This window comes from Eptatretus burgeri, chromosome 17, assembly GCF_056783735.1.
Source record: "Eptatretus burgeri isolate ZD-2024b chromosome 17, Ebu_testis_v1, whole genome shotgun sequence".
In the NCBI taxonomy this organism is placed as follows: Eukaryota; Metazoa; Chordata; class Myxini; order Myxiniformes; family Myxinidae; genus Eptatretus; species Eptatretus burgeri.
This window is the reverse complement of record NC_140977.1, coordinates 1,930,110-1,948,138: the sequence shown is the minus strand read 5'-3', so window position 1 is coordinate 1,948,138 and position 18,029 is coordinate 1,930,110. Positions and strand designations below refer to the sequence as shown.

Below are 18,029 nucleotides of genomic sequence, written 5' to 3'. Positions count from 1 at the left end.
GGGGGAGGGTGTGGGTTATGATGGATCGTCCTTGCGTTTAACGATTTAAATGATAAACTCAACGATTTAAATGGCTGCATCTCCACTATTGAAAGTAGACGCTTGCGCTCAACAATTGGATTTTTTTTTACACTCAATGACTTTTAAATGGTACCACTCAGCTATTTTCATTGTTTACAATGAACGATTTAAATTGCTGTCACTCGCCTTTGTTTTTTGACGCTGGGGTTTGGAAATTTGAAGCGTTTCTTCTGAACGTGTTAAAACGCTCAAACTCGACTATTTTAAATAGACGCTGCCGATGGACAATTGGAATCATAGCCAAGCTAGACATCGAAGTGTGAACATCCTCGTCATGCCGAAGAAAAGTTTGAAGAATGCTGCAAATAAGTGTCCTGGCCGTAGCCGTGGACGCTGACGCAAGGACGATCCATTATATCGACGTCTTTCAGCCTATGAGTAACTTAAAAGTAACGTCTGTCGATGTGTAGCAACGATCGCGTAACGTGCCAACAACACGTTAATCATAGGTTAGAAATAAGTTTCGGGTACGCTAAACATTACCTCGGCGTGTCTCAACTTATGATTAACTTACAAGTAGCATGTGTTGACGTCTGTCAACGATCGCAGACCGTGCATACAACTTGTGGCCAGCGTAGCGGAACGTGCGAGTCATACGCCGGCATACGTCGTGAAATTTCAAGCATGAAAAAATTTGAGGACAACCAAAAAGTACAACGTTTAAAGCCAGCGTACAACGACGTATGGCAGTGTTTTTCAGCGTGCTCTCAATGTTATCAAAACTTACCCATAACGTATTCAACGTGTGCCAGCGTTTTAGAAAAAAAATTCAAAAATCGGCATACGTTGGCTAAAACGTCAAGGTGTGACCGGGCCTTTAGTAAAGGGTGATCGATGCCTCGACATGGGTACCTCTCTCACCTGCCATGGCACTTCAGCAAAGGACTTCTGCAACTCATTAGGCTGACACAATCTGTCAACTTCCTGACCAGGATCTCAGCCGACAATACTCCATCTCTTCTGGATTTGATTTTTACCAATTTCCCAGAAAATGTCTGCTGTTCTTCTGCTCCAATCGGTTCATCTGACCATATTCTTGTTAAAGCGGTGATCTCTGGCTGTTATTGGAGAACCACCTCAACACCGATGAGTCTGGCATATCACACAAGCCGACTGGCAGGGTTTTCAAGCAGCCATCAAACTTCTAGACTGGTCTCCCATTTCTACTCTCACCGACATCAACTCCTGGGGATTTTTTCAAAGAAATTTGCTCACTCTGATGCACAGATTTATCGCATCTTGTCTTCAGTTATCTGACCCTTCCTCCCACCCATGGTACACTGAAGCTTGTGGCGAGGCTGTTGGCCTGAAACAATTTGCCTTTGCCTCATGAAAGGCAAATCCAATGAAGGTAATCTCACTTCATTCTACAAAGCTCAGAACAAATGTGTGTCTACCCTGAAGGGTCTTTTTGGTTAAGTCTTTTTCTGGTGTATGTTCCCCCTCCATCCCCTCCCTTACCTCAAATGGCTGCACAGCTGACACTGCACGTGAAAAGGCTGAATGGTAAACTCTGTGTTTGCTTCTAAATCTTGTGTCCGAAACCCATCGCTTTCTGTACCCACCTAACCCAGTCACACCCAGCTGCTCCTGGACTCTGTGTTCTTTTCTCCTGACAATGAAACGGAAGATCAAGAAGGAACCCGAAAAAGTAAAGAGCAAAGATGGAGTCCATCAGGAGCAACGTGGAGAGGATTCGGGTTTCAGCAGCTACTCCATAACCCTCAAACCCATCCAGGTGCAGCCAAGTGAGCCTGACAGAAAAACTTCTGCAAGAATTTCACTTCTCCTTCAGAGATAATGAAAGAGAAGGATATAGAGATTAAAGAGAAGAAAAAGCAAGAATTAGAATGAATAAAGAAAATTATAAAAATAAAATAATAATAAAAAAATTACAAAGATGTGTGAAAGGAACAAGGAACAAAGATGTCTGGAAGAACCCAGACATATAGATTTCAGCAGTTACTCCCAGGCTCAAACGCAGCAACATGTACAAGCTACCAGAGAAGAGCTTGCTTTCAAACCTCGACTCAGATTGTGCAACCATTTCAGATGGCAACAGCCTTCGTGTTCTAAAAACATGCTCTGCTGCTCTTGCTCACCCTCTCTGTTCTATTCACCCTCTCATTTACTCAAAGTCATCTGCCATCTGCTTGGAAATCAGCAAACGTTACCGCTCCGCATAAAAAGGGTGCAAAAACAGATCCTTGCAACTACAGACCAATCAGCCTGCTCTCAATCATCAACAAGGTTATGGAATCGATCATCAATTCCAACATCAAATCCTTCCTCTTGATTTCCGATCATCAATTTGGATTTAGACCAGGTCATTCAACCCTGGACATGCTACTTCTGCTTTCCCAACATTGGATGGCGATCCTAAGTGCTAAACATGAGATCAGAGCCATCTCCCGAAACATATCGCGAGCTTTCGATACAATCTGGCATATCGCACTGCTCACCAAACTCTCTTATTATGGTATCCAAAGCAATCTCTACTCACAGCTCGCAGACTTCATCTCCTGTCGCAGACAACACGTGGCTCTTCATGGAATTCTCTCATCTCCTCTTCCTGTCCAGGTTGGAGTTCCTCAAGGCAGTGTTCTCGGCCCGGTGCTTTTTCTGGTTTTCATCAATGATCTCTCAAACTCTGTAAAATCCTCTTTATCTCTTTGCTGATGACTCCATCCTCTGCCGTACCATCTCTCATCCCTCTGATTAGCAGGCAGAAGCCTCTTCACTCTCTGCAGACCTGGATATATATAATCACAAGTTGGTCAAACACTTGGAACATATCTTTCAATCCTGACAAATCTTACACTCTTACCATGTCTCTCTGAAAGGAACATCTTGAAAACCACCCCATCTACTTTCTCAACAATCCCCTTGAAGAAATCCTTTCATTCAAGCTATCGGGCCCCACTATCTGCCATGATCTTTCCTGGGAAAGCCAGATTCCCAAGCTGGCCTCCAAAGCCAGTCGCCGACTGGGCATCCTACATCGTGCAAAGTCCTTTCTTGGCACACCTGAGCTTCGAAATACTGATAAAGCTTTCATCTGCAGTCTGATGGAGTACTGTTCTCCCCTCTGGCATGGTGCTCCTGCCTCACACCTAACACGACTTCACACTGTGGAAACCAAGGCTTTTAGGATCATTGGTATCTCCTGCAATGAAGTTGAGTCCTTGGATCTCTCACTCTCCCACTGGGAGGCAGGTCAGTGGTCTTTCAGTCTTATACTGTCTCCTCTCTGACCTTGCACCCCCCCCCCCGATCTGTCTGTGATTTGTCCCCCCTATATTTCCACAGGGTGCTCAAGGTTCACCAAAAATCACCTTCTGCTGAAACTGCCAAAATCAAGAATTACTGCTCACCTTCAATCACCCTTTCATTCCTCTTTTCTCCTGCCTCTGGAATAAACTCCCACACTCTCTTCAATCCCACTCCTCCCTACAGATCTTCAAAACAGCTGTTCACCACCACCTCACATCTTCCCCCATCCAAAATATTGATCTTTTCTACCCCCAATAATCCACCCCAAACGCACCTCGTTCAAATTCCCTGCTTTCCTTCATGAAAGTCCCTGTAGTACCATCTTGTATACCCTGTGTACCCTGCCCCATCCCTCTCCCTTCCACAGATCTCCTGTTGTCTCTGTTTGCCACTATTTTGTGCTTCCCTCTCCCACCCCTCTTGTTTCCTGCCTGTTATATGTTTCTGTGTATTAGCTCTTACAAAAACCCCGACATGGTATACAAAAAAAAGAAAAAAAAAGATGTGCACCACACAATCATCCGGGAAAGTAGAGAGATAGATGGAGAGAAAGGAAGAAGGAAGATTGATGCATGGTTGCGGCCTCTTGTTTACCCCACACGAAGCAGGTGGGTTTGTGTTAATCCCAAAGTGGCAGGAAGGAAAGGGAAAGAAAGGAATGCAAGTGGTGGGTCAGTGTGGCGTGGCAGGAATGTCAGATGTATGTGGCTGCTGTGCTCGGAGATTGCATGCTTCCGTCTGCTGTCAGAACACCTTTGGTCAGCCTGCTGTCAGCACAACTCGCCTCAATGGATTTGCAGGTTCGCCTGACAGCTCATGGTTCGGCAAACAATAACGGCTAAGCAGACACAAACGGCTCTATGGGGATTTGCAGGAACAGCTTGGCTTGCATTGTAGTTCAGGCACAGACCACAGACAGACCAAGATCGCTAGTCATTTATTGAGCCTGGAGCGAGGCGTAGCATCGGTCTTGGGAATGAGCATTGACTTTCTCTTGCCACCTTTCCATTGGTCCAGCAGGTCAACACAGTCATGCCTGAGAGCACAGCCTGAGTGTTTCCGAAAGCAGTACTTAATGCGTGAGTATTTCTCAGAGAAGCGTTGAACACACGTTATTGTTTCCGACAGTCGAGCACTGCCTTGTCTGGCTACAGTCCTGGCAGCACTAATGTCGGCCCTGAATGGATATCGGTGTAATTGTGGTGTTGGTGTGGAAATACGATGGAAAAGGGCTTCAAAAGGATCGAGGATGGAAAGTATTTGAAATGGATTTAAACAGAGTGTTTACAGGAATGTACTGGGTTTGAGAGGTTGAGGGTTATAGACGGATGGATGGATTGAAAGAGGGAAATCTTTAGAATGTGGGAAATCACAATGGGGATGGAACATGCTCATATTCAACGCATTTCCCCGCATCCCTTATACAAGGGGAATGTACCTGACTAAGAACATTTATGAATTGAACATCCAACGAGGGAATCCCTTATGTGCTGGATACAACTACCGGGAGTCCGTTTCCATAATCACAACAATATTAATCACTGAAATTATAATGAGCATGATGTTGTGGTTCAGACCTTTGTCCGCAGATGATGAATCGTCGACAAACTCTGACTTCACCTCCACTTTCATCACAAAATCTGAAGAAAAACAATCAATTCAAACAAAACTTTCATCCACATTTCTGAATAAAAACATCTCCCCTGATACATTTCACTGAAACAAGTAAAAACATATTCATATATATTATTGCGGTTCTGAAAAACTGCATGCCTCCAAGGCACTGGCACACAACATACAGTGATGCCAAGGCAGTTATTTCAATAGTATGTGTGTTCGTTTTTCCCTTCCATATGTCTGATGGGTAAAGGGGAAAGATGCATTGCGTGGGACTCTTTCAGTTCAATCTCTTATAAACCTGTAAATCTCGCAGCTCTTCCATTCTTTGTCTTTCATTCTTTGCTACACCTCTTTGTGTGAAACATGCAATGAAGCACGCACGCCAATCAATATAAACTAAGCAGATGCACTGCGAGCGCCTCCAGTACATTCATGTTATGAGCGTACCTCCCCCCCAATCTCCCCATCCTATGCATTTGCACATCAATCTTCCATTCAAAACTGCATGACAATTCTCAACCACTATTTCACCAACCAAACAACACCACGCTCACCACACCCACTTTACATGACGATGAAAAATCCCTGCAACAACCCACGCTTATATCTTCCACTAAGAATGCAACCTTTATTCACCATCTCATTACAAGGAACTTCAACCTCTTCCCCACAATGCCACGTTACAATCCTCTCTCACGACAAACGCCACATGTTCGCACTACCCTACAAGCGCCACAACTGCCACATGGTCATCGAACTCTCATCATAGCCTCGAAGGACCTGGAGGAGAGGTAGGTTGGGATATTTTGGGGCATAACTCGAAGTGCGAACGTGCGCTGGAACTCGTTTAAGGACCGACCAGTGGCGCAGGGATTTCCCCACAATCCCACATTTGAATGGAAACGAGCGCATGTTCGGGGCAGGAGAGCGCGTCCAAAAACCATGGCCTCATGGTAAACTTGGAGCTCCGATGCATGCCAGGGTCAGCGAGCAACTGAGCCATTTTTTGCGTTTGGGGCCTGGTGGGGCATGGCTGCAACTGCTACAGACCAGTTGGGTAGCGTGATTTCGCTTACAGCCTCGTTTGATCCGATCTTTGGCTCCTCCCCTCGTTCGAGGCTCATAAAAAGAGCAGTTCATAGCCAGAGTTGGAGATTGGAGAGCAGTTCATCATTGGCAGATCATCGGGGAGAGGGAAAGGACGAGCCGGAGTAGCACTCACCAGACATTGGATCTCACCAAGGAGACAGGCGGTGCAGAGCGAGAGGCGCCACAAGTCCACGTGACCAAGCATGGGGTCACGCGTTGCTGCTATGAGCCAGGGCTGCTCCATTCCAATGGACGCTCATCTATCTATAATTCAAGCAATGTGTGTGTGTGTGTGTGTGTGTGTGTGTGTGTGTGTGTGTGTGTGTGTGTGTGTGTGTGTGTGTGTGTGTGTGTGTGTGTGTGTGTGTGTGTGTGTGTGTCCACTGTTTCTTGACAACCACTGGTCCGATCTAATTGAAACTTGCCAGGTATATTGCTCGGGACCTGAGTATGTGCCTTTTCAAGGTTTGATATTAATCGGACAAGTGGTTCCCAAGTTATGGCCATTTATTTACCAAACCAATGACAGGACACGTTGCTGCGTAGGCGTTGCCGATGGGGAAAGGGCGCCATTGAGTTACCAGTGACAGGACACGTTGCTGCGTAGGCGTGGCCGTTGGGGAAGAGATCCTCAGCCGCGTTCCCCATTACGGGTTACAACGTAAGGACTTCCGGACACCCTCAGTCTTCCTCCCTCCTCCCCTTTCCTAAGCGTTCTGGGCTGCACTGGTATGCCAGCCACGCCAGGAATTGAGAGGTCGTTATTCCTCATCTCTCTCTCTCTCTCTCTCTCTCTCTCTCTGGACTATCTCTAATGTTCCTCGGGTGTGTGTGTGTATGTGTGTATGTGTGTATGTGTGTATGTGTGTATGTGTGTATGTGTGTATGTGTGTATGTGTGTATGTGTGTATGTGTGTATGTGTGTATGTGTGTATGTGTGTATGTGTGTATGTGTGTATGTGTGTGTGTATGTGTGTATGTGTGTATGTGTGTATGTGTGTATGTGTGTATGTGTGTGTGTGTGTGTGTGTGTGTGTGTGTGTGTGTGTGTGTGTGTGTGTGTGTTGGCAGCTGTCGTAGCATAAATTAAGACTGTGTAAGAACTAACAGGATAACTCTGCAGTCTCTTTCTGGAACATTGTTCACATTTTGCCGAACACCACAAATTCCTTGCTTTCCCTGCTATACATTGCGATAAACCCATTTCCTGTGCCACATAACTTTCCTTGCATCCTGGTTTAAATAAATGTGTTATTAGCAATGTTCCCAGCTCGTTTTTGTCTTTTCCTCCATTGGTCTAGCATGGCCCGCACTGTAACTTAGCCAGTACGATATTCCCCAAAAATCTGTTTCATAGCCAGTACGTACTTGGCAGCTCCGCTCGGCTGCACCTGATCCAGTAGGTAATCTGAACAACGCAAGGACGTACCGAGGGAGTAATCCCTGGGAAGGAGGTAACGTGTCCCGAGGTAAACAGTTGTTCGACGAAGGACCCTCAGTCACGTGGTCAAGTTATTGGCGTTCGCGGTCGATTAGTGACCCGCTGCAACACAGTTATTCATGGGCGACGGCCTGCGATTCTCGGTGAGTCCGGAGAGGAACCCGAGACAGCCCCTCCCTCTTGGTTCCCCTGTGACGCCACAATATTATTTCATAAATTCTCCCAAACTACACTGTGTGTTCAAGAATGTGTGAGATGACAGGAAGCATCATAAGGAGCGAACTGGAGTACGAGATGTCTTGTGTGTATTTGATTCTCAACCCGACTACAAACTACTGTCCTGGTGATTCACACCCAGAACATGAAGCAGGCTGTCTCATCTACTTGTATTCAATTTGTGGTGTTAAAGATCCCACGCTAATGATGAAGGCAAAGAGAATGTCTGGAGAAAACAATCCCCATTACAATTAGACATCTTTGTTTGAAACAAATAAGTGGAATATATATGTGGTTCAAACCTTCATGTTGAGGGAACGAATCATCGACAAACTCGGACTTCACCTTCACCTTCACAATAACACCTGAAACAAAAACAATCCATTCAAACTAAACTTTCAGGAACCACCAGAACGTGACGGTGCGGAGAGAACGGCACGTACCGGGTCCCGACTCCTCATCCTCGGGTGGACCGACCCTGGACCCGCGGTCTGCGAGAGAACCTCCAGCAATGAGCGAGTTTCCGTCATGGGAACCGATCGTGGATCCCGGGGGGTTCGCTCTGTGATCTTCACCGGAGAGATCTCGGTTCATGGTGCACCAGAGGGGACTGCAAGGTAGAGGGGAGTAGTATGGTACTGTGAGGTAAAGGGTAGTCGTGCAATACTATAAGGTAGCGACAAGTTAGTAGGTACTGGATTAAAGAGTGCAGTCAGGAACGGTACTGTAAAGAAGCGTGAAGTTAGTATGGTCCTGCAAGGTGGCGTGTGTAGTATGGTATTGTAATGTATAGTGTAGTAACATATGGCACTGTAAGGCAGAGTGTAGGAAAGTATGGAATTGTCAAGTAGAGTGCAGTAGTGTGGTACTGTAAAGTAGTGTGAGGAAGTAGGGGCTCCAAGCTGGAGTGTCATAAAGCACAGTACTGCAGGGTGGTGTGGAGGAGTATGGCACTGTAAGATATAGTAAAGATGGTACTGTAAGGTGGAGTGCAGTAAAGATGGTACTGTAAGGTGGAGTGCAGTAAAGATGGCACTGTAAGGTGGAGTGCAGTAAAGATGGCACTGTAAGGTGGAGTGCAGTAAAGATGGCACTGTAAGGTGGAGTGCAGTAAAGATGGCACTGTAAGGTGGAGTGTAGTGTAGATGGCACTGTAAGGTGGAGTGTAGTGTAGATGGTGCTGTAAGGTGGAGTGTGGTGTAGATGGTACTGTAAGGTGGAGTGTGGTGTAGATGGTACTGTAAGGTGGAGTGTAGTATAGATGGTACTGTAAGGTGGAGTGTAGTGTTGATGGTACTGTAAGGTGGAGTGTAGTATACATGGTGCTGTAAGGTGAAGTGTAGTATAGATGGTACTGCAAGGTGGAGTGTAGTGTAGATGGTGCTGTAAGGTAGAGTGTAGTATAGATGGTACTGTAAATTGGAGTGTAGTATACATGGTACTGTAAGGTGGAGTGTAGTATAGATGGTACTGTAAGGTGGAGTGTAGTGTTGATGGTACTGTAAGGTGGAGTGTAGTATAGATGGTACTGTAAATTGGAGTGTAGTATACATGGTGCTGTAAGGTGAAGTGTAGTATAGATGGTACTGCAAGGTGGAGTGTAGTATAGTAAGGTATTGTAAGGTAGAGTGTAGTATAGATGGTACTGTAAATTGGAGTGTAGTATACATGGTACTGTAAGGTGGAGTGTAGTATAGATGGTGCTGTAAGGTAGAGTGTAGTATAGATGGTACTGTAAATTGGAGTGTAGTATACATGGTACTGTAAGGTGGAGTGTAGTATAGATGGTGCTGTAAGGTGGAGTGTAGTATAGATGGTACTGTAAGGTAGAGTGTAGTATAGATGGTACTGTAAATTGGAGTGTAGTATACATGGTACTGTAAGGTGGAGTGTAGTATAGATGGTGCTGTAAGGTGGAGTGTAGTATAGATGGTACTGTAAGGTAGAGTGTAGTATAGATGGTACTGTAAATTGGAGTGTAGTATACATGGTACTGTAAGGTGGAGTGTAGTATAGATGGTGCTGTAAGGTGGAGTGTAGTATAGATGGTACTGTAAGGTAGAGTGTAGTATAGATGGTACTGTAAATTGGAGTGTAGTATAGATGGTGCTGTAAGGTGGAGTGTAGTATAGATGGTACTGTAAGGTGGAGTGTAGTATAGATGGTGCTGTAAGGTGGAGTGTAGTGCAGATGGTGCTGTAAGGTAGAGTGTAATGTAGATGGTGCTGTAAGGTGGAGTGTGTTATCGACGGTTCTGTGAGGCAGAGTGTGTTATCGACGGTTCTGTGAGGCGGAGTGTGTTATCGACGGTTCTGTGAGGTGGAGTGTGTTATCGACGGTACTGTGAGGTAGAGCGTGTTATCGACGGTACTGTGAGGTAGAGGGTGTTATCGACGGTACTGTGAGGTAGAGCGTGTTATCGACGGTACTGTGAGGTAGAGCGTGTTATCGACGGTACTGTGAGGTAGAGCGTGTTATCGACGGTTCTGTGAGGTAGAGCGTGTTATCGACGGTTCTGTGAGGTAGAGCATGTTATCGACGGTTCTGTGAGGTAGAGCGTGTTATCGACGGTACTGTGAGGTAGAGCATGTTATCGACGGTTCTGTGAGGTAGAGTGTGTTATCGACGGTTCTGTGAGGTAGAGCATGTTATCGACGGTTCTGTGAGGTAGAGTGTGTTATCGACGGTACTGTGAGGTAGAGCGTGTTATCGACGGTTCTGTGAGGTAGAGCGTGTTATCGACGGTTCTGTGAGGTAGAGCGTGTTATCGACGGTTCTGTGAGGTGGAGCGTGTTATCGACGGTTCTGTGAGGTAGAGCGTGTTATCGACGGTTCTGTGAGGTAGAGCGTGTTATCGACGGTACTGTGAGGTAGAGCGTGTTATCGACGGTACTGTGAGGTAGAGCGTGTTATCGACGGTACTGTGAGGTGGAGCGTGTTATCGACGGTACTGTGAGGTAGAGCGTGTTATCGACGGTACTGTGAGGTAGAGGGTGTTATCGACGGTACTGTGAGGTCGAGCGTGTTATCGACGGTACTGTGAGGTAGAGCGTGTTATCGACGGTTATGTGAGGTAGAGTGTGTTATCGACGGTACTGTGAGGTAGAGCGTGTTATCGACGGTTCTATGAGGTAGAGGGTGTTATCGACGGTACTGTGAGGTAGAGCGTGTTATCGACGGTTCTGTGAGGTAGAGCGTGTTATCGACGGTTCTGTGAGGTCGAGCGTGTTATCGACGGTACTGTGAGGTAGAGCGTGTTATCGACGGTTATGTGAGGTAGAGTGTGTTATCGACGGTTCTATGAGGTAGAGGGTGTTATCGACGGTACTGTGAGGTAGAGCGTGTTATCGACGGTTCTGTGAGGTCGAGCGTGTTATCGACGGTACTGTGAGGTAGAGCGTGTTATCGACGGTACTGTGAGGTAGAGCGTGTTATCGACGGTACTGTGAGGTAGAGCGTGTTATCGACGGTTATGTGAGGTAGAGCGTGTTATCGACGGTTCTGTGAGGTGGAGCGTGTTATCGACGGTTCTGTGAGGTAGAGCGTGTTATCGACGGTTCTGTGAGGTAGAGCGTGTTATCGACGGTACTGTGAGGTAGAGCGTGTTATCGACGGAACTGTGAGGTAGAGGGTGTTATCGACGGTTATGTGAGGTAGAGCGTGTTATCGACGGTTCTGTGAGGTAGAGCGTGTTATCGACGGTTCTGTGAGGTGGAGCGTGTTATCGACGGTACTGTGAGGTAGAGCGTGTTATCGACGGTTATGTGAGGTAGAGTGTGTTATCGACGGTTCTATGAGGTAGAGGGTGTTATCGACGGTACTGCGAGGTAGAGCGTGTTATCGACGGTTCTGTGAGGTCGAGCGTGTTATCGACGGTACTGTGAGGTAGAGCGTGTTATCGACGGTACTGTGAGGTAGAGCGTGTTATCGACGGTACTGTGAGGTAGAGCGTGTTATCGACGGTTATGTGAGGTAGAGCGTGTTATCGACGGTTCTGTGAGGTGGAGCGTGTTATCGACGGTTCTGTGAGGTAGAGCGTGTTATCGACGGTACTGTGAGGTAGAGCGTGTTATCGACGGAACTGTGAGGTAGAGCGTGTTATCGACGGTTATGTGAGGTAGAGCGTGTTATCGACGGTTCTGTGAGGTAGAGCGTGTTATCGACGGTACTGTGAGGTAGAGCGTGTTATCGACGGAACTGTGAGGTAGAGGGTGTTATCGACGGTACTGTGAGGTAGAGGGTGTTATCGACGGTACTGTGAGGTAGAGGGTGTTATCGACGGTACTCTGAGGTAGAGCGTGTTATCGGCGGTTATGTGAGGTAGAGCGTGTTGTCGACGGTTCTGTGAGGTGGAGCGTGTTATGGACGGTTCTGTGAGGTAGAGCGTGTTATCGACGGAACTGTGAGGTAGAGCGTGTTATCGACGGTACTGTGAGGTAGAGCGTGTTATCGACGGAACTGTGAGGTAGAGGGTGTTATCGACGGTACTGTGAGGTAGAGGGTGTTATCGACGGTACTGTGAGGTAGAGGGTGTTATCGACGGTACTGTGAGGTAGAGGGTGTTATCGACGGTACTCTGAGGTAGAGCGTGTTATGGACGGTTCTGTGAGGTAGAGCGTGTTATCGACGGTTCTATGAGGTAGAGTGTGTTATCGACGGTTCTATGAGGTAGAGTGTGTTATCGACGGTTCTATGAGGTAGAGTGTGTTATCGACGGTTCTATGAGGTAGCGTGTGTTGTCGTCAGGTTCGCGATGATTGATACACAAGTGCAAAACACGTGCCACATACCTTCCACAAACGATCTTATTCACAATTTCACGACAGCAGATTCGTCACACTCCAATCACGTGATCAACAATTCACCATGGTAACCGAAATCCTGATTGCAGCTCGAAAAACCGTTTCTTCTCAGCTGTTTGTTGCAGGTGTCGAACTTGTGATGATGATAAATATGAATAATATATATGACAAAGATAGACAAAACAGGTCTCAATTCTTCATCTCGTACTCTCACCAGGATCACTCACACAAACTACACAGGCAGACAGAGGTGTATCGATTCTGGAGCGCACCTTCGCACCACTCCGGCCTCTCAATATCCATCCGAGGCGGAGCTTGTCCCGGTCACCAGTGAAATAAAAACAAAGTACAATGACAATCGTGACCTCCTAAATCCCAACCCCTCTGCGCCTGTCAGAACTCTCCAATCTAAATCGGATGAATATCAAAAAGATATCGGTTTCATCTGGTCAGACATGCCGGAGTATTGTTTTACCTCGGCCAAGGTTTTTCCTTGCGTGGCGTATTTAGAGCCTCGCAGATCTGAAAACGCCATTAAAACTCAAACGAAGAAAAAGAATAAGAATTAAGCCGTAGAAGAAGAAGAAGAAGCCATATAAGACGAATAATAAGAAGAAGAAGCCGAAGAGAAGAAGAAGCCGAATAAGACGAAGAAGAAGAAGAATAAGTCGAAGAGGGAGAAGAAGAATCCTAAAGAAGAAGAAGAAGCCGAATATAAGAAGAAGAAGAAGAAGAAGAAGAAGCCGAAGAGAAGAAGAAGCCGAATAAGACGAAGAAGAAGAAGAAGAAGTCGAAGAGGGAGAAGAAGAATCCTAAAGAAGAAGAAGAAGCCGAATATAAGAAGAAGAAGAAGAAGAAGAAGAATCCTAAAGAAGAAGAAGCCGAATAAGACGAAGAAGAAGAAGAAGAAGCCGAATAATACGAAGAAGAAGAAGAAGAAGAAGCCAAAGAAGAAGAAGAAGAAGAGAAGAAAAAGAAGAAGAAGAAGCCGAATAGGAAGAGGAAGAAGAAGAAGAAGAAGAAGAAGAAGAAGAAGAATAGTGACCCCACTGTGGTTACAAGCTGCAACAAAATCCTGTCACGGGCCGATTGGGAAGAGCGCATTTCAAGTGCTGTTGAAACATATTAACTCGACACCCCTTATCCATGTGAGCCTCCGCCATGGTTATATTGTTGTGGGCCGGGGTTCGGTGGCGATAAACGACCACTAGGTTGAGCAGTAGAGTCGTCTCCCATCGAACACCTGGAATTCAGGTCGTGACTCTCGGACAACTCCGAGAGGTCACGGTTCCTTCAAGGACCGTGGTCACCAATATTTCAACGCCGTTGGGAAGGGTTAATTGCCTAATTTCAATATACCTAAGTACCCACGTCATCCAACCACCGGGGAAAACCACACCCTCGACTGACTTTTCCGAACCGAGTCGCGATCACCGACTCGGATCCAGCGTAACCGAGTGGAAGCTACCAATGTGGTGTCGTGATAGTGGTGCTTCGAAGGCAGACACGAGCGGGGGAAACAGTCCAACCCGGCTTTGTTGCACGAGCGGGAGCGTGAGCGTACGTTGCCCGTAACTCCCCTTTATTACGTACTCAATGCACTCTACAAGCCACAGCGACGACAGCAACCACTACAACGCCTCAGGCGGCGCGCACTCCTATATCCCTTGCACGCACGTGATCACGCCGACCACTCCTCCACATCATGCCCTGCCCCCGCAGGCCCGCTAAACCACAACCAAAGCCGCGCCAGCCAAATGAACAATTTACAGCACGAACGGCTTTACTATTTCTCAATACACATCATGCTTGGCCAATGGAGGAAAGCACAGAAAACGAGCTGGTACATTTAACAAGGGTTTATTTATAACAATAATCGGGGAGGGGGAGCACACAAAGAGCAGAGTTATCACAAATAAAGAAATGTAATTTACAAGGAAAGGAAAACACTTATACAATTCTACTTACAGATGGGGCCCACGGACACACACACCCAAAAGAAACTGGACCCAGTGGGTCTATTCGGTAGAGCCGGGCCAGGGTACCTGTCCCGCCTCGTGCGGTCACACCGACCCCAAACCACCACGGTGGGACTCGAACCCACGACCTTGGCATTGTCAGCACCAAGACTGCAGACCGCTCAACAACGACCACAGACCGCGCCGCAATCGCCACGAACACTCCTGTCTGCCATCTTCTCGTCTCTTTTCCTCTCTTCAGGTGGGAGGGGTTTCTTTTCTCGCCCCTCTCCTCTTGATTGGACAAGGGGTTGTCGGATGACTCGTGGTCAGCCTCCCGATTGGCTGGGGCGCGCGTGTGGTGCTCGCCCTCCACTCATTGACTGGAGGAAACGGTTCATGCCCTTCCTTGGAGCGGGGCCTCAATCCGAAGCGACGGAGGTTCCGCCCACGCCCTCAACCAAAAACACATGGTCAATGGCGACCAGGTCGAGTGAGGGACGGTGGCGTTGTTGTGGTTGTTGTAATTGTTGTAGCTGATGTTGTAAAAACCTAACTAAAAATAACTCGTAGTGCACACACGAAATTCCCATTAGACAGAAGGAGGGATTCTAACTATAAACACATACTTATCGAAATAACTGAACTACGGGGACTCTGGCGGTTTGTGTGCAAAAGGCTTCCAGATTCGTCACACGGTCACGATTGTTTAACCCCAAGATGGGACCATTCAAAAACTACGAAATGCCATCTTACCATTTCAAACACAATGTGTGTTGGTGTATTTGTTTGTGTGATGTCTGTCCCCCTTCAAAATGATGATTCAACAAGGGTTTTAAAGGCCAATCTTGTAACACGACTGTGTGTTCCGTCCATAACACGCTCCACTCCATTAAAAAAAAAAAACTCGAAAAACTTTTTCCATTCAAGAGTAATTACGTCTCTTCTTTTGGAAATGTAGACAGTGACTTGCAACCGGGCCTCAATGGCGGTGTACAGAAGCGTTTTAAAAAAATAACAATAAATACAAGACGCAGAGAGGGGAAATTCACTGCATGCTGGCAAACCTGACATGTAATGGTCTCAATGATGCAGCGTTACATCGTTTTTGCAAAAAACAACAGTGTTACATCGTTTTTGAACAGTCCCATATTGAGGTTAAACAATCCTTGTCCATGTGACGAATCAGCTCATTCTGATATAACTGTGGCGGAGGCTGACATGGATGAGAGGTGTCGAGCTAATCTTTTCATAGCGCATTAAATATGTTTCCCAATCAAGCTTTTCATCTTTTAAGAGTGCTTCAAATGCGTATTTCCCAATCAGCCCGTTACCGGATTTTCTGGCAGGTTGTGACCAAAGTGCAGTCATTCTTGTTATGTGCAGTCAAGGCTCATGGAAGAGCTGGAACGCTCAATGGATCAGGATGCAACACGACAAAAGAAACAGTATAGTGGGGGAGGGGTGGCGGAAGGCATCACCAATGAAGTTGAAGGACAAGATTTTGTCGGCTTTGGTAATTTGGTAATTTGGTAATTCCCGCTCGATTACGCCGGATCCGAGTTGGTTACAGCGACTCGGTTCGGACAAAGCTGGCTGAGAGTGTGGATTCCCCGGTAGCGAGATTGCGCGGCTAATTAGGAAATTGGAATCAGACAAAAAGACCCGAACCACGCGGTCGAAATATTGGCGTCCACGGTCCATTAAGCGACCCGTCGACTTCGGAGTTATCCAAAGTGACGACCTTCAATTCCGGGTGTTCGGGTGGAGACAGTCCAACGGCTCCATCTGGCGGTCGTTCCTCACCCCCAAACCCGGCACCACAACACGATAAGGTTGCAATCAAGTAACTTGCCATCTATTTGGTTGCCATCAAGTAACTTGCCATCTATTTGGTTGCCATCAAGTAACTTGCCATCTATTAGTTTGCGATCAAGTAACTTGCCATCTATTAGTTCGCCATCATATAACTTGGCCTCTATTAGTTTGCCATCATATAACTTGCCATCTATTAGCTTGCCATCATATAACTTGCCATCTATTAGGTTGCCATCATATAACTTGCCATCTTTTAGGTTGTCATCAAGTAACTTGCCATCGATTAGGATGCGCTCAAGTAACTTGCTATTGATTAGTTTGCCATCAAGTAACTTGCCATCGATTAGTTTGCCATCAAGTAACTTGCCATCTATTAGGTTGCCATCAAATAACTTGCCATCGATTAGGTTGCCATCAAGTAACTTGCCATCGATTAGTTTGCCATCAAGTCACTCACCATTGATTAGTTTGCCATGAAGTAACTTGCCATCTATTGGGTTGCCATCAAGTAACATGCTATCGATTAGTTTGCCATCAAGTAACTTGCCATCTATTAGCTTGCTGTCAAGTAACTTGCCATCTCTTCGGTTTCCATCAATAACTTGCCATCTATTAGTTTGCCATCAGGTAACTTGCCATCTATTAGGTTGCGATCAAGTAACTTGCCATTTATTAGTTTGCCATCAGGTAACTTGCCATCTATTAGTTTGCCATCAGGTAACTTGCCATCTATTAGGTTGCCATCAAGTAACTTGCCATATTTTAGTTTGCCATCAGGTAACTTGCCATCTATTAGTTTGCCATCAAGTAACTTGCCATCGATTAGTTTACCATCAGGTAACTTGCCATCTATTAGGTTGCCATCAAGTAACTTGCCATCTATTAGTTTGCCATCAGGTAACTTGCCATCTATTAGTTTGCCATCAAGTAACTTGCCATCTATTAGTTTGCCATCAAGTAACTTGCCATCTGTTAGTTTGCCATGATAGAACTTGCCATCTATGAGTTTGCCATCATTTAACTGCCATCGATTAGTTTGCCATCAAGTAACTTGCCATCTATTAGTTTGCCATCAAGTAACTTGCCATCTGTTAGTTTGCCATGATAGAACTTGCCATCTATGAGTTTGCCATCATTTAACTGCCATCGATTAGTTTGCCATCATATAACTTGCCATTTATTAGTTTGCCATCAGGTAACTTGCCATCTATTAGGTTACCTTCAAGTAACTTGCCATCTATTAGGTTGCCATCAAGTAACTTTTTTTTTTTTTTTTTTTTTTGTATACCTTGGTCGAGGCTCGTATGAGAGCTAACACACAACTCACAGCAAGGAGGCATGAGACAAGAGGGGCGGGAGTGGAAGGGACAAAACAGTGGGGAACAGACACATTAGGTGAACTGTGGAAGGGAGAGGGATGGGGATGGGACGGGGAACATGGCGAAGAGAAGATGGACATTTCAGGGACTTTCAGGAAGGAAAGCAGGAGAAATGAAGGAAGTGGGCTTGGGTGGATTATCGGGGGTAGAAAAGATCGAGGATTTGGATGGGGGAAGATAAGAGGTGGTGGTGAACAGCTGTTTTGAAAGCCTGGAGGGAAGAATGGGAAAGAATAGAGTGAGGAAGTTTATTCCAAAGGCGGGAAAAAAGAGGAATGAAAGAGTGAAGATGAGCAGTGATTCGTGATTTTGGTAGTTTTACCAGAAGGGGGTTGTTGGCGGACCTTGAGCG

At 46.2% G+C, this 18,029-nt stretch overlaps 1 protein-coding gene across 4 annotated transcripts in view; it reads right to left on the bottom strand.

The window, feature by feature from the left end:
* LOC147009083 (uncharacterized) overlaps window positions 1-13,001 on the bottom strand; it is a 124,476-nt gene extending 111,475 nt beyond the window's left edge. Inside the window, exons 1-4 of one of the 4 annotated variants that reach the window (XM_085862668.1) lie at window positions 12,511-13,001; window positions 8,164-8,330; window positions 8,023-8,085; window positions 4,932-4,994 (exon numbers count right to left, since the gene is read on the bottom strand). In XM_085862668.1, coding sequence (XP_085718794.1) covers window positions 4,932-4,994; window positions 8,023-8,085; window positions 8,164-8,314 — 277 coding nt within the window. In that variant the 5' untranslated portion in view covers window positions 8,315-8,330; window positions 12,511-13,001. The remainder of the gene's footprint in view (window positions 1-4,931; window positions 4,995-8,022; window positions 8,086-8,163; window positions 8,331-12,510) is intronic. The other 3 variants (XM_085862669.1, XM_085862670.1, XM_085862667.1) reach the window with 3 other exon arrangements.
* Window positions 13,002-18,029: the final 5,028 nt, after the last annotated feature.